Source organism: Lacerta agilis, chromosome 3, assembly GCF_009819535.1.
Source record: "Lacerta agilis isolate rLacAgi1 chromosome 3, rLacAgi1.pri, whole genome shotgun sequence".
Taxonomy (NCBI): domain Eukaryota; kingdom Metazoa; phylum Chordata; class Lepidosauria; order Squamata; family Lacertidae; genus Lacerta; species Lacerta agilis.
The window spans coordinates 46682207-46706560 of NC_046314.1; the positions used below are offsets into that span (position 1 = coordinate 46682207).

General features: G+C 41.3%; 1 protein-coding gene across 4 annotated transcripts in view; it reads right to left on the reverse strand.

Annotated features, from left to right (window-relative positions):
• The window catches only part of HACE1 (HECT domain and ankyrin repeat containing E3 ubiquitin protein ligase 1), a 36864-nt gene that overhangs the window by 8649 nt on the left and 3861 nt on the right, over positions 1 to 24354 (reverse strand). The window contains exons 4-20 of one of the 4 annotated variants that reach the window (XM_033143500.1): positions 23186 to 23290; positions 21679 to 21754; positions 19324 to 19455; positions 18505 to 18587; positions 17075 to 17171; positions 15283 to 15384; positions 14630 to 14736; positions 13843 to 14089; positions 11904 to 12241; positions 11443 to 11511; positions 10915 to 11002; positions 9945 to 10087; positions 9533 to 9686; positions 8863 to 8950; positions 7530 to 7679; positions 6813 to 7009; positions 429 to 560 (exon numbers count right to left, since the gene is read on the reverse strand). In XM_033143500.1, the coding sequence (XP_032999391.1) occupies positions 429 to 560; positions 6813 to 7009; positions 7530 to 7679; positions 8863 to 8950; positions 9533 to 9686; positions 9945 to 10087; positions 10915 to 11002; positions 11443 to 11511; positions 11904 to 12241; positions 13843 to 14089; positions 14630 to 14736; positions 15283 to 15384; positions 17075 to 17171; positions 18505 to 18587; positions 19324 to 19455; positions 21679 to 21754; positions 23186 to 23290 (2308 nt within the window). The remainder of the gene's footprint in view (positions 1 to 428; positions 561 to 6812; positions 7010 to 7529; positions 7680 to 8862; positions 8951 to 9532; positions 9687 to 9944; positions 10088 to 10914; positions 11003 to 11442; positions 11512 to 11903; positions 12242 to 13842; positions 14090 to 14629; positions 14737 to 15282; positions 15385 to 17074; positions 17172 to 18504; positions 18588 to 19323; positions 19456 to 21678; positions 21755 to 23185; positions 23291 to 24354) is intronic. The other 3 variants (XM_033143502.1, XM_033143503.1, XM_033143501.1) reach the window with 3 other exon arrangements.

A 24354-nucleotide genomic window follows, 5' to 3' on the forward strand; every position in this document is an offset into this window, starting at 1 on the left:
TATGATAGGGGGCATTACAAACAAATAAATGTTTCCATTAATGCATACAGAAGTTCAGAGTCACGTGAACCAAACCAGATCTTGAGGGTTTAAAGGAAAACTGAGTTGCATAAAACACTGTACCCATCTCCAACAAAATTAAGTGAAATGCTGAGCCATGCTTTTCTTCAATAGTCAGTCAGCTGATGCCAGCCCCCCGCATTATCAGGTGAGGGGGTTGGGGACCTTGCAGAGCACGAGCAGAGGGAAATAGATTAAAACTGCTCTCTTCCCCATTCTACTAACAGAAGCCTTGCTACCAGCTGAGCGACACGGCTGGATGCAATCCTGGAACCAGATAGCTTCAATACCATCCAATTACAGACATTATGGCTGTTCTATCACACTGAATGCTATCTGACACAACTTAGATGGAACATTTTACTTACCAGTTCATATTCATCAAATAGCTGTATCAGAGAAGGTGGAATGAACATATGGAAGCCTTGGAGAAAAGCATTTATTTGAGGCTGAATGGCTCTTGTCATTCGAAGTTCAGTAACAAGTTGAACGTATTCTGCCTGAAAAGGTATGTGACACATACAAATCAAATCCAATTTGACCAGAATTTCAGTGCTTTATTCGCTCATCTGAAACCAGTTCTGGTCAATCTGTAATCTAGAAAGGCGAAAAAGGTAGAGGAAAAAAATAACAATGTGTTTGGTACAAGGTTTCCAAGGAAGGCCATTAAATCAGTGTTTTTCAACCATGTTGCCTGGTGTGCCGTGGGAAAAATGGAAAAAGTACTTTATATATAGTCAATATAGGCACAGAGTTAATTTTTTTAACATTTTCTAATGGTGGTGTGCCTCGTGATATTTTTCATGAAACAAGTGTGCCTTTGCCCAAAAAAGGTTGAAAAACACTGCATTAAATAATGGGGGACAAAGTCTTGGGAAGCCCATTTATATGACATGTATTTACAGACTTTTTGGGAATTATAACTTTTTTGGAATTAAAACATTAACTTGGAACATGTATTATACTGTTTTAGATGCCTGCTAAAAACTCTTTTATTTTAAGACTTTCAAGATGGAATTTAGTTTTTTTGCTTTTATATTTTGATTTCATCTGTACATATACACACACACACATTATATATATATATATATATATACACACACACACACACACACACACACACACACACACACACCTTGGTTTTCCCATACCAGCGGGGGACTCAATTTACACTCAACAGAAAGCGGAACATATTCTGCTTCCAAGGCAAAGTTCACAAACCAAAACACCTACTTCCAGGTTTGCAGCGTTCTTAATCCAAGTTGTTCATAAACTAAACTGTTCTTAAACCAAAGTACCACTCCACATAGCAGTTAAGATACAATTATCAGAATACTGAAGGGAAGACTTTGGTGAGTGTATTGCATACCTATGATTGTTAGCATACTTATGGTTCTATTATACTTCTCTCTCTGCACATGTGTAGAGTTTCAGTTGCACAGACGCCAATAAATAGTTTTTCGCACTGTTTTCTACCAAGTTCTGTTTGCACCCTTCCCAATTCTCTCTTCCCCTCTGCTCAAACCTCTCACCACCGCTTTATGGGTCTTAGAGTAGGAAGCTTCTCAGTGGCCAGTCGGAAATCCAGCACTCAAGCCTAGCTTGATGTGGGCAGATTGTCCCCCAGTGCCTAATGAACTGGCGATTCTTCCCTTTCTTCTATATGGGTCTTCGTTGTTAATAAACCTGGAAAGCACTTGATTTGAAGCAAGCAGAACTGTATCAATTTGAGGAGGTTTACTGTGCCCTCGTGAACATTTACGCTTGTCACAAACAAAGCAAAGTAACTCTGGTGGCACTGTAATAATAACAGCAATGTATGGGGAGCTTACAAAGTAGAGTAAGCTTTAAAAGGCAGCTGCATTACAGAGCTTACCGTCCAAGCTCCAATAGAGGAGATGGAAGGAATAGGCAACCAAAGCATAACGGAGATAGATGTGTAAGCTGGGTTTTTCAGAAAGAATTGCATTGTACAGGTAGTATAGAATTATTTTTTATTATTATTATTATTATTATTATTATTATTATTATTATTATTATTAATCTATACCCTGCCCATCTGGCACAAATACAGCACAAATAAAATGTAATAAAACGTCAAAAATTAAAAACTTCCCAATACTGGGCTGCCTTCAGATGTCTTCTAAAAGTTGTGTAGTTCTTTATCTCCTTGACAACTGAGGGGAGGGTGTTCTACAGGGCAGGCACCACTGCTGAAAAGGCCCTCTGCATGGTTCCCTGTAACCAGTGGGGGTTTTTTCTGAGGGGGGGCGCAGGGGTACGCATACCCCTAAACATTTTGTGAATCTTTGCACTTTTGTCCATTTACTGTATTTATTTTTCTCCGATTTGAACTATAAAATGGTGATTTTCTTGAGTCAAAATGAGAGTACCTCTAAACATTTTTTTTAGAAAAAAAAAGCACTGCCTGTAACTACACTTCTCGCAGCGAGAGAACTGCCAGAAGACCCTCAGTGTCTGGGCTGAGGGATGGGCATGGAGACGTTCTTCAGGTATACTGGCCCGAGGCCATTTAGGGCTTTGAACTGTGCTCGGAAACGTACTGGGAACCAGTGAACATCCTTAAGGACCAGTGTTATATGGTCCTGGCGGCCAGTCACCAATCTCAGGGTTCTGTGCCCACCCTTTGAATGTGAATTTAGGCAAGTTGCACTCATATAATTGGTTCACCCTTTCCCCCATCAACTCATGAAAGGATTTATCTGCACAAGCACCTGCATGGAACCCCAAATATTTCTCTTTCTCTCTCTCTCTCTCTCTCTCTCTCTCTCTCTCTCTCTCTCTCTCAGCAGCATATTTTCTACCCCATTCTTCACATGACCCAAATTATTTTCTAACCGCCCTACCCCCCAAACAAACCAATTAATCAAAAGGTATATATACTCCTTCACATACAGCAGGAAAGGCATACAAAATTCTAGTAAGATGTAACATTTATCCATAGACCCAGATAAATGCATCAGCAGCTCAAAGGTGCATGTACTGTACATGCAAGCTCACAAATACCTATTTGCATTTTTGTAAGACTCAACCACTATCTGTTTTGTCATAAAAGTATACCACGTTCTGAACACTTGTGGAGATCCCCAGAGGCCCAGTTCTATAATCAACAGGATGTTCACATTTTAAGAACATCTGTATTTCAAACCTGTTTAAAATGCGAACACTTTAAAAAAAAATATTTGAACAGCTTAACAGGTGCTGAGGCAAGCTATTTGAAGGTATGCAGGACCTAATTTGAAAGGATATGAAAATCCCTGATGTCGTACAATTCTGGCTTATACTTTTTGAAATATTTTACTCCTTTCTACCATGCCCAAAATAAGTTCCAAAGGAAAAGAATCATGAGGCAGGATAAAGACAGAGCCATAAGTGCTGAACTAAAAGCTAAGGGGGTCCATGCCGAACTTAATGCTGAGTTTTTGCTGCATCTGACCTATATATTTGGAGGTCTTTAAGCAGAGGCTTGACAGCCATCTGTCAGGAATGCTTTGATGGTGTTTCCTGCTTGGCAGGGGGTTGGACTGGATGGCCCTTGTGGTCTCTTCCAACTCTATGATTCTATATGAGGCTGGTTCTTCAGAGGGTAGCAAATACTGAAACAGAGACAAGTATTCCTCATCAGTTCTGCTACTGCTGCATAATGCACGTAAGACCTTTCTTCCTCGTGTTGCAGTTTTACAAGTCATTGCAATTTAAGCTTTCTCAAGTATTGTGAATGTAACGACCGATGTCTTTATCAGGCAGTGAACAACCCCCAGCAGCTTGGCTCAATAGCTAATTACAAAAGAGCATGAGACAAAAATTGTACAGAGGTTCTTACCGCTAAAATGCAAATGGCATGCTTAAGATTTTACTGCATTCAGACTGAACATTATACAAATCTGGTTTGCCTACAACCACCAGTCAGTGACCACAAATCCAAACAGCACTAAAGTGATTGCTGGAGGCAACCACCCATGCAGAACAGCAAGATATGAATCTTCAAATCTGCAGTGAGATGAATGAAATTAATAATAATGATAATAATAATAATAATAATAATAATAATAATAATAATAATAATTTATTTATACCCCGCGCATCTGGCTGGGTTTCCCCAGCCACTCTGGGCAGCTCCCAACAGATTAAAAACAGAATAAAACATCAAACATTAAAAACTTCCCTAAACAGGAAGGGATGTTTGTAGGGATATATAAAGGCCATTTCCAGAAGTCTTTCGGTGCTGAGAGTCACATTACTAACATATCCCAACAACTATACAGACCCTCAGGTTGGTATCCAACAGCAAGAATTCCCACTTGCACAAAGGAACTTGCATCCTTTCCCCTACCCACGCATTCCCAAAAGCTGTTCAAGAGGCTCCCCCCAACCCTCCAGAGCAGATCTGAGGAGGGCACAGGCTGCATGCGGGGAGATGATGCCCCACTGCCCAAGTGGAAATCCTTGCAGTAAGAGAACAAGTTAGCTGGATTCCACCCAGTGGCGGAGGAAGCCACTCGGGCGCCAGGGGCCAGGCGAGCCACCCATAGGGGCGGGGCACCCTGCAGGGCCTCCAGGGCCTCCTCCTACTCAGCCGCACTACAACTGGAGGGGAGGCAGTGAGCGGACAGTTCTGGCAGCATGGAGCCTGCGCATGCCCAAGCCACCACGTCTCTCCCACGAGAGATGCGTGGCTCAGGCATGCTGCAGGCGCCACGGTGAGTGCCACCCGGCATTTTGTCACGCCCCTCAGTGGTGACACCCGGGGTGGACTGTGTGAGGGATCCTATTCCCTCCCCCTTCAATACTTCCACAACTGTGACTCTCCCTAAGTTTCACTGACAACTAGGATGAATCCTTCAGTGTTCATATGGGAGTTGTCTCTGGGGTACCTCAGGGCTCTACGTTTGAAAACCTCTTGCCACCTATGGGATCTCCCTACCAGGGTTCCCCACTACTGCAGTTTGCCTTCCCTTTAGGCAAATAAGTGGCACACTTGGCTTCACTGTCCAGCCCTCTCTCTGTATGACAGGAGAATAAGCAAACGGTTTCCTCTTCCACAGGAAAGCTTTGTTCTCTCCTCTTAGTCACACCTCTTAAGGTACTGATACACTGCCAGAGTCAGCGAACGTTTAAGCACATTTAACTTTATTAGGTAACTTGAAAACATGGATGTCTTGGGTTATTACTTGTACAAATCTTCTTCTCATGTAATTCAGCTTAGTTATAATATTTCCTGCATCCCTTTAGCAATGGTAATGACCTTTCCTCCCATTCCCCAAAGCCTAACCTCCTAGTTTCTCTTTCTAATCCTCAACCCCCAACTGCCTTTCAAGGTTGTTCCCCCCTCCTTTTAGAATGCCAACTAGCTCCGCCTCCCAGGGAACACCTACCTAACATGGGAGTGATAGGTTAACCCATGATGAACCAGGCATTATTCCGCCACAGACTGCACCCACCACACACACCCTTCCTCCGCCCCTGATTCCACCCTTAGAATTCAAGGGCAACATTGAATCCCAGTTGTTAAGAACAGAAGCCAAGCCAATAGCCCCTCTCATCCAGCATCCTGTTCTTTGGGAAGTGAGCAAGCAAGACCTGAGTGCAACAGCACTCTACCCACCTATGATGCTCAGCAACCGATATTCAGAAGCAGACTACTTCTGACAGTGGAGGTAGAGCATAGGCATCACAGGCAGCGGCTAGGAGTGGTTGTATGATGCTGCACATTCACCCTTCTTCACAAACATGCAGTCTTATAAATACTGGAAGCAAGAACAATATTTGCCTTTTTTCACAGGCACACTACAACATAACTCTTCAACGACGGGAATGTTCATCTTCATGCACAATGTGGGGAATAGTCTACTTGGCTACCATAAAACGTTAAAAAGATCAAGACGCAGGATAGCACAAACAGGTATTACCTGCACAAAACTCTCTTTTCTTTCAACAGAAATTAGCGTCCTACATTATGAAAGCATCCAAAGCGCCAAAAACTCAACGAAGTGACACCAAGTGGTCATTGGCTAACATGGCAGATGGGTATTCTAAAAAGATTCAGCGTGGAAATGTAAGACCAAAATGGATATCCACACACAGAGATCTTCCTGAGAAGGATATTTAGGCAGAAAACATGATGCCCTTTTGCCTGGCAGTAAGTCCCATGAATTCAATAGGGCTTGCTTCTGAGTTGTGTGCATTGGGTATGGTTACTCAGTAGTGAAGAAGAGATACTCTGTGCGTGCTCAGAGGTTCTTAATTCACATTAAGGACATGAAGAGTCCCTAACTAAACCACAGCAAGACCCAGATGAAGATAAGCCCTCTACATTCTATTCTAGAATGTGCTAGGGTGCTTCTGATATTTGTTAAAAAACACCTCTCTTTACTCAGACTTCCCCCAATGATTCCCTTCAGTTGTCCTGTATTTTCTGTTTATATCTGTGGCATGTGAGTTTCAGATGATGATTTTAATGAATGTGGCAAGTAGTACAGAAATGTTTCTGAACAAGCTGCTACAGGCTCATCTGTCGGGCTTGCTGCAAGAAATTCAGATCATACAGTGTACCTATGCCTCAAATGTTGCTTTGCTTCCGTCTTCTGAAGGAGAGGTCAAAACAGGACAGGAGCACAATCTCAATTTGCTCAAGGCACATTAGACTTCATGGAAACCCAGCCTGCTGCCACAGGTCTCAGCTAGAAAGGGTCAAGAGGCATCACATGCAAATATAACCCAAAACGACTCACTTTGTTTTCCTGTGTGACAATTATACTTGCACCCCCTGGTTTCAAAGGCACTTCCTCCATTGCTCCAAACACATCCGTCTCCACAGAGAAGGTCAGCTCCAGCCCCAAGTCACTGATGTCATTATCTAGAATCCACTGCAAGTTCTTTCCATACTCTGGATCAATAGAGGCCACGTCTTGGTAGTTTACAGGAATACCTTGGAAAAACGCAAAGAAAAATCCCTTCATGCGTGTTAGTTCGGGAAACGGTTTTTGCTGTCTTCTGTTTTATTTGTGGTAAAGCACTGCCATCTACAGACACACTGAAACAGTGCAGGACAGCAGGGATAGCAGCTCTATAAACAGCCATATGATTCACAAACAAATGTTTTCTAGAAAACTGTTAATTTAGCAGCTGCTCTGATTTTCCCATTGATTCCAATAGGTGTGAATTCGACTCAATAGTTTAGCAAGTTAAATTAAAAAGCCAAAACAAATCTGAAAGGAGGACGGGGGCAGGCATGAAACATGTTTTCATTTTTTGAAAAAAGTTCCATTGCAAATTGCTGCTCTAATAGCATCCCTATTAGTACAGGAGGGTCTTTGTAACAACCTAACTCTTGCTGGGCTCAGGAATGGGGTAAGAATGAAATTTAAACAGAGTGCAAGATATCACTTTAGCCAGACTGCATGATACACTGCGCAACACGAGGAGATTTAAGACCGCTGGAACCATACCAAGAATATGCTTGTAGAATGACCTTGTGAAGTAAATGTTGACCAGCTGTCTGTGATTCAGTGCTAAACCCAAGATCTGTCCAGCAAATCTGAAGTAGTTCAAGTGATCAGGATTTACAGAAGAGTTACTATTTGGCTGGAAAGTGGTTCCTATTGTCAAAAAAATGTAAGTATTAGGTTTCACTTACAGGCTTTCAAGCTGTCTAAAACACTAACATTTGATTTGTTTCTGTAGTTCAGCGTCAGTACAAAAGAAAATGTTGTCTGCAAAATCCTACTTTTTTATAAAAAAATGCAGTTAAAAATGAAATAAAATAAATTTGAGAAATACAACCTTAATTTCTATTATACTGTCATACCTTGGTTTTCAAACAGCCTAGTTCTTGAACGTTTTGACTCCCGAACAATCAAAACCCAGAAGTCAGTGTTCCGGTTTTTGAACCTTCTTTTGGAAGCCGAACGTCCGACGGGGCTTCTTCAGCTTCCAATTGGCTGCAGGAGTTTACTGCAGCCAATCAGAAGCTGCACTTTGGTTTTCGAACGGACTTCCAGAACGGACTCCGTTCAACTTCCAAGGTACGACTGTAAAATTAAATTTCACTCTGAAGATACCTTTTATTAAAAACAATCGGCAGTATCCAATGACTTTCATTTGTGCAAGAGAACTTTTCCTCCCTATCTGCTCCCAACATGTGCTCTGCAAATCTGCTCTGGAGGATTTTGGAAACCCCAGAACATACTGAGGGGTAGCACAGGAAGGAAGAGGACGTTTCATTGCCCAGCCAGAAGCCCTCACATTAACAGAACAACTTTGTTGGCTATCACCCAATGTTTGCTTGTTACCAACATATTATTCCTTCTCCTACATCTCCATTTTCACAAAAACGATCCTAGTGTCAGAATTATTTTATTAGGTATTACACAAAACTATCTGTTCCACCTTCAGACCAAGAACACATAGTCCAGGAAATTGATCAATAAGCCAAATGGAGCTTTTGGCTGAAGGTTGGCAAATTGACCTTGAAACTGAAGGGTGTTAAAGAAGCAATTTTTTTGGAAACTGTGGTGGGCTTTGGTTAAAGAAAAAAAAGGAAGGAAAATAATTGAGCACATGTAAAAGTTTAAAAATATAAATCTAGCACGGATGAATGTTTAATCTCAAAACCCTCTCCTTTATACATTAGGAAGTGAACTCTTTTAAAAGGCTCATACTTACACTTTTTGAGAGCCAAATGCAAAATTCTGAGAGTTTTAGATTATTTCTGGCACAGTCTTGGTTGGCTGTTCATGATTAGCTTCGAGCTATTGTAAGAGAAAGGAGATTCCAACCTACCATCAGCTGATTGAGTAAAAAGGCCATAATCTGGGTTAACTATCTCATTGGATAAGATATCAAACCACTCACGTACCACGCCTTGGCCCTGGGTGCAAAACACAGAGGTGGAATACTTCAGATACGAGTTTTGTATATTCGCTTTTCTGTCCTATATTTGTTTTACTGTCCTATATTTTTCTGTTTAAAATATCAATTCATAGAATGTATTGTTTTAAAGAGAAAAAAGCCCACCATGTCTTGTGATCCTTCTAAAGAAACATGGCTCAAATTTTTACACTGTGTTATCCTGCCCAGCACATTTCTGTATGTCTTGGTATAGGAAATGGTGTATCAATACAGTACTCCCAAGGGTCTGCAAAAGACTTTGACCAGAATCATGAACAGTTGTGCTGTTCACAACCAACTGCAAAAGCCCTAAAAGTGACACACTCTATTCTTCCAATAGGCATTTACTCTGCAGAGTCTTTGCTTTCAGAGATTTTTCCGTCTTGATCTACCTACATCAGAGCCTGGCATATACATCAGTGAGCAAACAGGCCCAGGTAAGTATTTTTCCTACTTAGCTTAGACTTGCAATGAGAGTTTCAGAACTGCAATCCTAAGGGGCTATTTTAAAATGCATCTCATAAAAACGATGCTTTTATACATTATACAAAATTACACTCACCATGCCTTCTTCGCCATGGAAACGGACAGCAATTCCCTGTTTCAGCTTTGCACAATTTGCTTTAGATACAACTTCGCAGCTGCTCCTAAAAATAGAATCTAAATATGAAAACCAATTAATTCCTTTACTTTTGTCTGCACAGAAGGGTTTTGAAGAAGAAGAAGAAGAGAAGAGTTTGGATTTGATATCCCGCTTTTTACTACCCGAAGGAGTCTCAAAGCGGCTAACATTCTCCTTTCCCTTCCTCCCCCACAACAAACACTCTGTGAGGTGAGTGGGGCTGAGAGACTTCAAAGAAGTGTGACTAGCCCAAGGTCACCCAGCAGCTGCATGTGGAGGAGTGCAGACACGAACCCGGTTCCCCAGATTACGAGTCTGCCGCTCTTAACCACTACACCAAACTGGCTTTGAATGGAGAGGATGGCTCGGGTGAAATTCCTTACCTCTGTGGACCAACAGAATATCATTTTCATTCACTGGCCTATGAACCATGTCTGAGTCTGGCTGCCCTGAATGCAAGTGCTCATAAAACCATTCACAGCGATCTTTAAAGGGCTATGTGGAGGAAAAACACACACAAGATCAAGTGTGTCAGGTGTATCATGAAACAGGAAGGAATTAAAGGGTTAAGCTGGGCACCTAATAAGAGAAGGCCAGGATCCAGAACAGCCTTCCTTTGTGTTAGTCCAGTGGAATTTTTGACTGATTATTTTAACAACAACTTGGAATTGCACTAGGCCAAAGCTACTTCTGAAAACTTCCTCAGTTTACAAAGGTGTTTTCCTAGTGGTATAGCAAGCTGGTCCTCAAAGCTCCTGTAGGCATGCAGTACACTGAATCCAATTTAATTAAAATCTCAGGTCAGGATAACTCACTGAATGGCAAGTCTTCCTCTCTCAATCAAGGTTCCTCATCTGGGAAAAACATGCAACTTACAATGCTTCCTTTCACATAACATTATAATGAAAGATAGGACCGTAAAGAATTTTGTTTATTTCAACTGAAGTATATATGGTTTAAAAATTAAATAAAAACACTTTTTTATTTTTACTTCTGAATATAGATATGGCTAGCTTTTCAGCAAGTCAATATGGCTCAGTCTCCAAGAGGTGTGCAATGGAAATACCGGTAGTCTCTCGCTCTCAACAAGATGTAAATAATAAAATTAAACTACTGTATCAGTCTTATCATGTTTGCAATCAGTGGATTAGATGTACCAATAAATCTAAATGAAGGTGAATAGCATATTTATAAATTTAACTTCATTTCTGGTTTCTAACCCACATGGATTTTGGCAAAATGAAACATGTACCTTTAATATATATGTTTTAGAAACTGAGCCGCAGATCGTATTACACATTAAATATGTTTTCAACACTCACTTGTGCTTTTATGATGTGCATGAATCTGGACATGAGTTCAGGACACTCAAGAAGAAAGTGGAAGTGATCAAAAATAATTTTGGGATTTCTGTAAAAAAAAAATTAAGATTAAGAAACGTGCCCAGTTTTGAAGAAATTATGATTCCTCTTAATCATGCACACATTACGGAGGGTTTGCAACTATCACTCCTGTGATAACAAAGGAGTAAGTGCTCACAAATGAAATAATAGCATAGAAACAGACGGAAGTGGTTGACTTTGAAAAACGTTTTGTCCTGAATATAAAACCAATGTGATAAGCGATCTAATGGTAGTGCACATATTACAAACATGATGTCTCTCACATTCAATGCTACCCTATGGTGAACTATAGCATTCAGAACAGCAGACAAATGTATGGAGTAGTACTGGGATATCAAGCATGGTGTTTTATACAACATACCAAGTTACATAAACTCAGTCCATTAGACTGACGTTTTTAATCTCATGGGAAATATTTCACAAAAATGTTAATTTCTGGTGACATACCGGTTTACAAAGCATTTAAGAACATTGTCGTGTTTGCAGACAAACTCTATGAAACGAGGAGATGTCATTCTGCAATAATAATAAAAAATCAAGATTAACAAAGTATCCAAATCTAAAGATAACAACCCGGTACAGCATTATCTTTTCTAGGAGGCAATCCAAACAATTTAGTCTGAAGCAGCTCTCTTAAAATCACTCATTCCAGATTAGAGAAGTTGTTTATATAGTGGGAGGGGCAGACAACCTCAACCCCTTGCAGCAATATAACAAAAGATATAATTTTAACAAGCGTCAGACCCTGACGGTCCAACAAAATCTAGAACATCCTAGGCTCCCATCCCTTTTCTAACCTCAGGTTTACAGCCGACCTTTCAGCCTTATTATTATTATTATTATTTTAAGAAAGCATTATGGACCTGGAATCTGTAAAAGAAAAGGTGTGCAAGTCTGAAGCTTCTTACCCTTGAGGCATCTGACAGGAGCAACACATATAAAATGCTTGAATGACAGCACTCAGCCGGTTTGCTGTCACGGAAATAACATCCTGGTAATCTGCATAAGCTTCTTGCGTACTCCCAACTTCATACATTTTAGGGTCCCCCATGTCCATAGGTAATGCTGTGCTCTTCTCTGATGCGGCAACATCAAATATATGTGTAGGAGCGCCATCTTGTTGATCTGGTCCCTTTTGCTTCAGTAAAATAGAAGTGATATTGGCAGAGTCTCTTTTGTTTTTCATCAGTTCTGCAGATATTAGAGCTAACCATTCATCTAATGAGTGCCAGAGTAATTCCAGAGGCTGCAAAGCACAAGAGAAACTGAATTTAAAGCAGACCAATAGATGTATTTGTAGATTACTATAGGGAAGCTATTAGGATTCTAGTAAAGCTATATTTTTTAAAAAAATGAAACACGTTTTCTCCCATATCCTCCATCTGTATGGAGCATCTGCAAAGGAAAATAGTCCATTTGATTAAAAGCCATGCTGACATTATGGTTTTGCCCAAAAAAATCATTTCGTATTGTTGCTAATAGTTAATATGCAGACAACTACTAAGCAGAAAGAAGGGCTACAGAGATTCCCAAAGGTATAAATCAAGTCTTCATTATAGGTTATGCTGGTTTTATGAACACCACCCTGCACCAAACGACAACCAGAATCCAGTCATAGCCTTGAACAGACCACAGAGCAGAACTTAAAGTTAGCACAAGGTAATAAGTGACCAAGACAAACTCCTACCACTTTAAGTATTTCCCTTTTTCTGTGAATAGGCTTGAGGTTTTGCAGAAAGAATGCCAGAGCAAAAGTTCAGAAAATGTTACTTTAAAGATTTAGAGGGAAATGTAAGCTTCCAATAAGCATGCCTTATTTTATACTTCAGATTTCTTAGGTATTCACTCCTACACAAAATTTTAATTTTTTTATGTGAAAAGAGGTTTTTTTAATCGAATTCCTATCCATTTGTGTTTCTAGGAGAAAGTTATTTTTACCTATTCCTCTTGTTTTCCTATAATTTTGCACGGTGTGGCTTTTTACATTTACTTTCTCCCTTGCTGGGTTTTTTTCTCTTTTTTTCTAAGATTTTAAACTTGCAGACAAGATAATCTGCTACCCGTGAGTCTTGCTGACCCAATGATAAGCTTATTCCTATGAAATACTAACTAACATAGCAGTTCATGTTTTGAGTGTGCTCAAAAACTTCGTAGTCCCCATAGACAAATTTGGCAACAGGTTTTGGAGGCCTATAATTATATCACTATTAAAGGTTGTATGAAGAAATATTCCAGTTGCCATACTTGTATCTTATGTCTCACTAAATATAACAGGGGAAAGGGCAAAAAGCGGACTGAATTTCCACCACAGCCAATATGGGGACAGTATCTGAAGCCTATTGAGTGAAAAAACTCTTGTGATAAAGATTGCCCATGTGGTTGTGGTACCCACACATTTCTCAGAGGCAGCAAAGAGAAGCAGCTCTCCTTCCACTCATACATGTGCGAGAAAACGACCTTAGATTTTATGCAAAGGGGGAAAAGAGATCCATAACTAAAAAGGTCAACAGTTTAGCAACAAGGTCTCAACCTCAGTAGACCCACTTGTTCAGTCTCTCTATAAACACAACATGAGGGGTTTTCAGAAAAATCAAGCACACAAAATTCCAAGTGTTTCCTAAAGTAAGGCTATCATATCAATCACACTTAAGCAGAAGCAATGATATTTATAAAATTAGGACTGGGATATGCAATTTTTAGGACCCTCCATTTCATGCTACACAGGATGATCTCGAGGGAAATAAAATGAAAAACATTTTGAAATATATGGCAATCAGTTAAGTTAAGCATTGATTATAAAGAAAAAAACAAGTGGTCCCAACTTAAAATGGGTATCAATAAACTTACGTCCTCCTCATGAGATGCCTGATTAATGAATGCATGCTTTGTGAAATTCATCTCTTTAAGGTCTATCTTCCTAATAACGTCAACTACTTTTCTGACCTTGAACACTTGGCTTCTTGGAGTTTTATTTCCATTGTACCCCATGTCATTTCCATTATTGGGAGTGGATGGCCCAAGTCGAAAGACATGACAAAATATCCTCACGATTCTCAGCAGGCTCTTCATTTGAGCTTCATAATTACTTGACAAGCTGGAAAGTACAAGAAATGCTTCAATATAACGGAGAGACTTCCTTACGACCCAAATCAAAATCGTCAAAATAGCTACCATAGACGCGTCAATTCTCCACTGGCATAGCACCCCAGCTCTGCTCTTCAGCCTATCAACTGTTTAGACGTCTTGTTTTGTTGTCTCAACTCTGTATTTTATAAACAGGGAATTTAGGTCATGGGAGCAGGCCACCCAATCAATTGCCATACTATTTTCCCTTTCCAAATGACCACGGGGCAGGGGGAGTGACACGGGCAGAAACGGTACACGTTACGTATCCACGTACACAAACGCCACCAATGTAGTTGCACATTGGGGCCTACTTTGTTTTTTTTTTTCTGGCAGACAGCAGCAAAGATTTAAGAAAAGTCCTTTCAACCTATGTTTAAGTAAATGTGCTTTGGTGGGAGTTAAAATATTCCATCGCAGGTGAAAAATCACACACACACATACATACACAAACACACACACACACAGGAAACATAAGAGAATAAATTATTTGTGGTGAGGCCCAACTTACCTGAGTAGTTTGTGACCATTTGTTGTAGCCACCTCAGCAAGACTAGTCAAAATTTTAAGGTACTGGTTTTCATTCTGCTGAGACAAGTGTTCTAGGACTTGCCGTAACTAGATACCGAGGGGGGGGGGGGAGAACAGTCACAAAACTTTTGATCACACCAGACAGTAATTTAAAATGTTAAACCAACCAACCAATGTCAACCAATAATTTCTAACACAAGTAGGGCTATCACCAAACTGCTATAGTTTTTAAAGTAATATATGGGATGCAGCAATGTTTGAGCATCTCACCAGACACACGAAGGCAATTAAACGCTTAACAAAAAGAGACACCTTCCAAGAAATGTGGACCTCTTTCTTTAACTATGTTAATGACCTTGTTATACCAACTGCTCAATCTTCCTGGTGGAGAGGTTACGTTAAGTAATATGTTTGAACACTGAATATGTAAGCTTATGTCTAAAGTCAATGGATAGAGCCAACACCATTAGATGTAATGCTGGATAAGTGGTTAATGGTTCTTGTTTTTGTATTTGTTTAAAGACCAGTACAACTTTTTTTTAAAAAAATTAAAAAAACACTGCTATAATTTGCAAAACCTAGCTGATTACACATTGGGTTGGAGACTAAACATCAGAAGATAACTGAATTCACCATGTTTTCTCTAAGTTCTTCATTTTGTGTCATTTGAATAATTGTTTGGAAAAGTCTAGGGTGATGCTGTATTAGGATTTCGCAGGTCTCTCCATAGCCACCCTGAAAAAGAGAGGATTTTCATTTAAGCAATAATTTAAAACATATCCTTCAGAAAATGCCGTAACTGAAATACATTGAGTATTAAATGAGACACAAACACAGATACAATTTTAAAGGGGCATGCTACTAGGAAGCAAGATCAATTAAAAAAACCCAATAGCAGTGAAAAATAGGGGTAAGTGTTCTAACTCATATCTCAATACTGAAGCTTCCCTTTTCAACTCTTAAGTTAGGGAAGTCCATTTGTGTGAGAGACTATAGAGGCTCAGATCAAATAAGGTATTTGAGGGTGGGAACAGGAGGTAGGGAACCATTAGCACAATTTGTGCTTCTTTCCTACCACATAAATAACTTCTACTCCAAATGACTGTGTAAACTGGCTTTGAATCTGGACCTTATAGAACTTTCTATTGTGAAAACTAAACAACTTGGCTCCCCAAAGAAAACACACCTTACACCTGCTTGTGCACTGAGATAAGCAGGTGTGGCCCTCTTGGTGATACCACAACCCTTAGAAATTCATCTCCAGAACACCAAGAAAATGTGGAGCTGCCTCCCTACCCTGTGGAGCAGCCTTCCTAAGGAGATATGGTAGCTGATGTCTATGTTTTCTACACATGCTAAAAACATGCTTGTTGATACAGGCATTTCCCAACTAGAGGATACTGAAGATTTTGTTTTATTGTGATTACTATTGCAATTGTGGCTGTACTAAGATTTTACATGGTTTTATTGATTATGCTACATCGTAATAGTGCTATAAAGTCATACCTTGGATTTCAAACAGCTTAGTTCTCAAACGTTTTAGCTCCCGAACACCACAAACCCGGAAGTGACTGGACTGTTCTGGTTTGCGAACTAATTTTGGAAGCTGAACGTCCGACGGAGCTTCTGACTGGCTGCAGGAGCTTCCTGCAGCCAATCAGAAGCTGTGGTTTGGTTTCCGAACATTTTGGAAGTCGAACGGACTTCTGGAACAGATTCCGTTCCGACTTTCAAGGTACGAGTGTACACCACTTTGGATATTGTGTATATGTAAAGCAGTATGCCGTAAATAATAAAAAGGCTTAATTAATATAAAACGTTGGACTTCAAACTCCAGTGTGGCATTTTTAAATGAATACATTAATGGCTGAATTCAGCATTGGTGGAGAGACCTGATCTCCATGTAATCATTTGTTTCATTGACTAGGATTAGATGAAATATCATTCAAGACAGAACTCTGCATACAATTACTCCCGGCGTTCAGATTTGAGTTCTAAGAGTTACTTCATAAGAATTTAACATCTGCTTAGCTTCAGTAATATCACAGGTGCTGCACAGAACACAGAAGCTTCTAACTGTAGGCATTTAATCTAATTAGGGCTTTGTGTATTAGGATGCGGAACTGACACATGATGCACAAGTGACTCATGAATCCTCTTTCCATGTTTCCAGGCCCAAACTAATACATGGAGGGCAAGTCTTGCATCTCTCTGTGGTACAATGAACACACTCCTCTTGCATCAAAAACCTACACATTCTGCTTGGGCAAAGGGGAAAGCGGAGAAGAGACATAATTTTTACCATTGCACAGAAACAGGAAACAACAGCCACTTACAACACCACCCTCCAACTAACAGGAAAAGGCTACAATGGCACTCAACAGTAGTTTTAAGCAAGATATGTAAACTTGAAGCAAATTTGTACCTGTACACAAAGATCAAGTGGAGTGACCCCATTTTTGTCTGGCAAATATTTGGCTCCTCTCATCAAAAGGATCTGTGCAGTGTCTCTTTGGCCGTGGCTAAATGAATCACAGAGAAGTTATAAAACCCATTCAGTGCATGTTCTATCAGCCTGCCTTCCTGAATCTACGCAATATTTCAAAAATGAAAGAAGTATTAAGGGCACTTGACTGAATGGTATTCAAGATTTTCTAAATATAAATCAGAAGCAGCAAGGGAATTGTTTGGATCAGCAAATAGAAGCAAGGTGTTTATAAATTCTGTCTAGCTTTCAAATATAAATGGTACTTACAACCAAAAGGTGGGGGAAATAAACATTTTAAAAAGAAGAAAACAGAAGACTTCAAGACTTCCTAGATATGATTTTCTTGGGATGTTTAAACCTTGGACTGAGGGAAAGAAGATCCCATATTCCACCCCTGCACCCCCTAAGAAGTTTAATGCATTTGAAGAGAATACAATAAAAAACACTGAGTGAGTGCTGATTCAATGTTTATAATATCTATAAGTCCTCAGTACAGTGTAATAGTCTACATCAGAGGTCAGCAAACTTTTTCAGCAGGGGGCTGGTCCACTGTCCCTCAAACCTTGTGGTGGGCCGGACTATATTTTTTTTTGGGGGGGGGAATGATGCAAGAGCACCATGAGCCCCGGTGGCTGCGTAACTGTGTCTTGTGAATGGCAGTGACTGGCGGCGGGGGCAAGATGAGCCGCTCACAAAAGGGCTCCAGAGAGTGCCTGCTTAAAATGGCAGCCACTCAAGCGCTGCTGCCGCTGGCACCAACAAAGCCCAGCCCCCTTCCTCCTCTAGGCAGGGCGAGGAGAAGCCGGGAGGAGGGAGGGGGGAGGCGCCAGCACCGGCATGAGAGGGAGAGGGAAAGAACGCATGTGCTGGTGATCCATGCGGCGATTCCCACAGCATCCGCGGGCCGGATCCAGAAGGCAATTGGGCCTGATCCAGCCCGCGGACCTTAGTTTGTCTACCCATGGTCTACATCTCACTTTGATTATGGCATTAAATAAAAAAATTAAGCTCCAGCCAAGAAAACCATAGTTCAGTTAACTCAGTGGCAGAGCACCTGGTTGGCATGCACAAGGTCCCAGCAGCAATCCCTGGCATCTCCATTTGAAAGAACCTCTGTTAGCAAGGCCAAGAAAGACCTCTGCGTCAGTCAGAGCATCCACTACCAGGCTATGTGTGCCACCAGCCTGATTCAGTACCATGCAAGATTAACAGGTTCAAGAAGGCCGAGAGGGTGATTAATACAAGGTTACTCAGTGATCCTCATGGTGAAGAACAGATTTTGCAAACCTAAGTCAACATTCCCCTGATTTCCTCAGATATTATGAACTTCAACATTTAATAAAATAATTTAAAAATGAAAACCATACCTGCAAGCAAAGTAGAGTGGAGTTGCTCCCGAAACGTTGGGCCTGTTGATATCTGCACCACTATCCAGAAGACATTGAACTGTCTTTTGGGAAGGAAAAAAAAACTGAATGAAGTTAATCTACAAATATGCACTATTGAGCAGCATTCCTATTCCATTTATTTAGGATTAAGCACTGGGGAATTCAATGCAACTTACTTCCAAGTATACAAATCTAGAATTGTACTGTTACTTCTTTAAGTTACCCCCCCCAAAAAAGCAGAAAAGATAAAATATCATTTACAGTGCCATATTTTTTTAAAAAAATAGTTAAGTTTACAGATTTCATTTCTCTACCACCTACATTTTCAAGTTTAACAGCAAAGATTTATTATTCACTAATTTCAAAGGGACCAATTCTGAATTAACAACTGAATTTCACCCAACTGAATTTGGGCCCTTGTAGAATATGTCATTAAGTATTGTATAAATCTAGTTTCCAACCAAAGCCAATTAAAATAATCTATGTATTCCTAATTATTAGACCGGTCCCAATTAATTAACTTTTGTAAAAAGAATGTATGAAATAACGATGCAGAAAAATGTTCCAGATGCAGAAAAATGTGTCATCTCCTAAGTAACTCATTAGCCTACTACAGAATCAGCTGCACTATGAAGCCGTTTCTAAGCAGAAGCGAAAGAGCCACAAGATCAAGCAATTCCTTAGGAGTACCATCAGTCGAGAGTCCAAACACTTGGCCTTTCCTGTTAATGGGCCCCTTTGCCACAAAATACTTATATTGCAAGCCCTTAAAATTGTAAGTTTTGCTCATTAGCCTACCGTCTTGTGGCCATTTTGGCAAGCTACATGAAGTGCTGTCTGCCCCATCGCATCTTCAACATCGACATTGGTAACATGCTGTACAAGATCATGAAGCAACTCTGTTCGCCCATTCACAGCAAGCCAATGGATCTGGGTACGAAAAACAAAACAAAACGCCGACCAGGGAGAGAAATACATTCAGCAAGTAAACGAAATAAATCTAAATAACGAAATTTGAGGGAAAGGGAAATATTAGTATTAATGTTACTATATTTGTACAGGTAATCCTATAAAAGGGATTTAGGTGCCAATCAATGGCTTAATATTCATGAGTACTGAATAAACAAGCACTCTTAATAACTTGAAATTTCCAACAGTGCATGAAAGAGGGACTCACAGAAACCTGCAGACATTTTCCTCTTCCTCTAGGAAAATGAATATACCAGAAACACAAGACACCCAGATTCCAACATGCACGCAGAGGGTTGCAAATTCAGGTTCTAAGGAATACTCTATGAAAAAGGGGGTGTTCCAGGAACACTATGGGGTTTTTTCCCCAGTTACCTTAAACTTATATTCCACCTTTCTCCAAACCTGCTGTACATGGTATTCTCTACACAAGTACAATATTTCATGAACAGTAACATGAGTTAGGTTAGGCTGCCACAGTGACTAGCCTAAGATCACTGGCCTAGTGAGCTTCAAATGAGCTTCTCCCAAGTCCAACACTCTAACCCAGGGGTCAGCAACCTTTTCCAGCCGTGTGCCAGTCCACCGTCCCTCAGACCATGTGGTGGGCTGGACTATATATTGGGGGGGGGATGAACGAATTCCTATGCCCCACAAATAACCCAATGATGCATTTTAAATAAAAGCACACATGCTACTCATGTAAAAACACCAGGCAGGCCCCACAAAGATGCATTTTAAATAAAAGGACACATTCTACTCATGTAAAAACATGCTGATTCCCAGACCATCTGCGAACCGGACTGAGAAGGCGATTGGGCCGCATCCGGCCCATGGGCCTTAGGTTGCCTACCCCTACTCTAACCAGTATGCCACACTGGCTCTTTAAAACTCCCAAACTCACGTTGCAAACCCTTTTCGTCTATAACAAACAGCAAGAGTTTAATGATACGCAACTTCTGCAGTTGCCCTTGTCTGTCTTTATACAGAGTCCTTGCCAGGTAAAGCCAAACATCTACCTAGCCCAGCTGTTCCAACAATGCTTGCCACCCCACCCAAGGAAACTAATATTCAGCAGCATGCCTATTCTATTCCTTAGCAGCGCTAATAGCAAGGCGGGTGAGCATGATGAGCAAACTTTACCCAACTTTAAAGCTTGCAGAGATGGGTGGAAATCATTCCAACACTTATCCCTGCCACCTCCACATTTCCGAGATTGGGAGGAAGGCTGGAGCTTGCAGCCAAACCAGGAAAAGGCCCACCCATCAACCTTTCCAGCTCCAGACCAGAAAGGGACAGTGGGAAACGCTTGCTTGTAGTCACGATGCATGAGGTTGAGCACTGCACTGTTGCTTACAGTGGTGTTACTACTTATTGGTACCTGAAGAGTCTGCCAATCCACTGCTCCCCCCATCCTCTCCGCCACTCTCTCCTGGATTCTGGCAAGCAAGACTGCTGCTGAAGACAAGGGGGCAGTGCAATAGAGAAGTCACATAGAGAACTTCTTGCCCAAGGATCATTGGGCAGAGCCCCTTCAGGAGCTTTTGCCCAGTAGCAGTTAAGCTAGCACTCCCCTCCTCACAGGCACTTCCCTCTGGTGGCCAGTGGCTTGTTTGGGTGCCACTGTCTTAAGGCACTCAGAGCACATTCAAAGAACAGGCACTCTGCCATCCTGCTCCCCAGCTCAAGTGTTCATGGCAAAACCATTATTAACCTCTCATAGTTGTCTTGTATTTTACTTCATATAAGGTAAAAGACTAAGGATTTGGTGGTGGTGATCTAAAAAACAAAACAGCACAACTCAAGTTTTGAGCATAATGGATGGGGAATAATTGCTGCACCAGTCCATGCATCATTGTAGATTATGACATTAGTTTCACATCACATGCCAAGTCAAATCTTTATAGTAAGAAGTCACTACAGGCTGCATTTTTTAATGGTACAACCCAGCGCACATGAACATATTTTACAGATTTAACAGCAATTCAGCATCACCAGCCAGAACTACAATTTTCAGAAGACAAGATGTATTATTTCCATTAACTACCAAGGGCTGTAAGTACAGTTCATTACATTTCTTGATTATCGGAAGAAGGTCAAGCAGTGAAAGAAGCAAGTTTAGGGATGATCATAGAACAGCAATATTTAAGTGAAGGGTAACAGGAACAAAATTGCACGACTTACTGCTGTCAGGCCCTCATTATTACAAATGTTGACATCAGCGCTGTACTCTAGCAGCTTGCTCATACATTTCTTCTGGCTGTGCAGAAAACAAATTACATATTGGCCACAAGCCCAATAAAACAAGACTTCCTCAGCTTCCCCCATAGTTTCTTAGGGCTGGAAATTTATTGCACATGGCATGATTAGCAACTGTCCCCGTATAAAGCAAATTACATAATCTGAAAGCTAGGCATTCTGTAGGGTGGTCTGTGTACCTGGAGACTTGACTTTCATTATTCTTTTCACTAAAAATAATAATAACACAAACTGAACTTAAGTTGTTTATTAAATGTGTATCAGGGCAGGAGATAACTAGAGCATAAACAACTAAGACCTGGCTCTCCTGGTCCAAACAGCCAACCATAGCTGGGCATAAGCACTGGTAGCCACAAAAGCCACTTGGTACCCAGGGATATACCCTGACTACAAACTTGTTCCTAGGGGGAGTGCAACCCCTTTCACGACAGGATGTGTACCCAATTCCCAGACATGGAAACAACCCACCCACAGCGCCTCCATCAGCCTCAGTTTAAAAGGCCCCTATCCAGCCCATCACTGCTCCCAGATACTGATCCTACACCTTCACATCCTCTCATGATTCCAATGGAATGAAGAGAGCATCAGCATGCTCATGGCACCATGCTCCAAATCATTGGATGACAGCTCCCAGTAGTTTCATCTAGATGTTGAATAGCACAGAGACAGAATGGACCCTTGCAGGACCCCACAGCTCAAAAGCCATGGAGCCAAGTAACAATCTTGCACAACTACTCTGGCAGCAAACCTGCAGGTAGGAGAGGAACCATAATATTGTGACTCCAGCTCCCACCCACCTGAGCTGTTCCTGAAGGACACCATTGTCAATTGAGCCAAAAGTTGCTGAAAGGTTAAGAACCAACAGCAGCACACTCCCCCAACAAGGTCATCAGTCAGGGAACCAAGGCTATTTCAGTGCCAAAACAGGGCCTGAAACCAGACTGGAATGGATGGATCTGTGTGTGTGGTGGGAGAGAGAGATGTAGAATTACAGCTCCACCATGCAAACGAACTCAGTAACAGTGCAATCATATGCATCTGTCCTCAGAAGAAAGCCTCAGCAAAGTTAGCAGGTTTTATGTAAGTGTACATAAATTTACAGCCTTAGTGTATGAATCAGATTCCAACCACTACTTTCAAGCTTCATTCAAAAGCCAATACACCCAAGTTTCTAGTTTTGAAGAAAAAAATGAGAGGGATGGGGATGCATCCAATGCTGCGCTTCCATTTGCACAACAGACTTTTGTGTGTGCAATAGGACTTACATCAATAACACTGAGCTTTAAAAAAAATGCTAGCCCCGCCCCCCATTCAGTCTGTGGAGCAATGAAATAAATGTGGCTTCTGCTTGGCTACAGAGCTTCTGTAGGACAGAAGAACTTCTATTATTGAAAGACTATTCAATTTAGGAATAAAAAGCTGCATCTCTTACCCATTTCTAGCAGCCAAATGAAGTGAAGTGCACCCTGAAATGTCTTGATAGTTGGGGTTTGCACCTTTCTTTAACAGTAGAACTAGGCATTCAACCGACCCACAGCTGTGGAAAGAGGTTAGAAAGGTTTTAACAAAAGGTTAAAGCAGCTTGGCTAGAAAAAGATAACTTCCCTAACAAACAGCGTAATGACAATGGATCAAATCAAAGTTTGAATATTTTGAATTAACAGGCAGTTAAGATTAACTCTGCATCAGTCATGGAGCCTTTTATTTTACTGTACTACAACCAATCCCTATTTCCCAGTGGCATTTAGTAAAAAGATCTGAATTTGTTAAAGAAGTTAGTGTTTCTTTAAAGCATTCTGTAAAGCAGGATCAGTTAACCTGTGGGCCCTGCAGAGGTTGAACTACAGCTCCCATCTACCCCAGTCAGCATGGCCAATGGTGAGGGATAAGGGGAATTATAGCCCAACTCCCATCATCTCTCATCAAGGACCATGGTCCAAAACTGCCGGGAGAGCATCAGGTTGGGGAAAACTAATCTATATAGTGGAAAACATGAACCACACACTGTAGCCTCCAACTTAGATGGTTGTAAATAGAGATTAGACAAATTCGACTTCCGGCGGCAACGCAATCGCCGGGTGGTCGAGGGCTGCTTCGGGTCCGAAGCGCCCTGTCCATCCCGGGGGTTAGGAGCCGCGCTACCGCAGCGCGCGGCTCCGGTTGGGGTGCGGGAAGAGCGTCCCGCACCCTGGGCTCCCCGGCTGCGCCCGCGGAGGCTCCGAACCCTTCCCTTGCCCCCCCTGTAAAGGGGGAGTGGGGGTGAAGGGACAACGGAGCCGGGCTTACGGGGACATGCCCCAACCGGGATGTAAATGCAGCGGCAAAGCCCGCGGTGAGCGTCTAAGTTCTACCTGTGAAGAATGGAGCTAAAGGAACCCGGTGGTCGTGAGTAAATAATCTTGGCAGAAATCGTGTTTTTGGAACGATCCGGGGGGAAGGAGAAAGGCAGCCTGCCTCCCTCCCTTCGAGCCTAAGAAATTAACCAATTTGAGGGATTGCTGCCACAGAACTGGTTACAAAGTATTTAAAATCGATACATGAGACTGGCAAACTTTTTTCTTGGGAAGCTAATTAGCGGAAAATATCTCCATATAAAGTTGC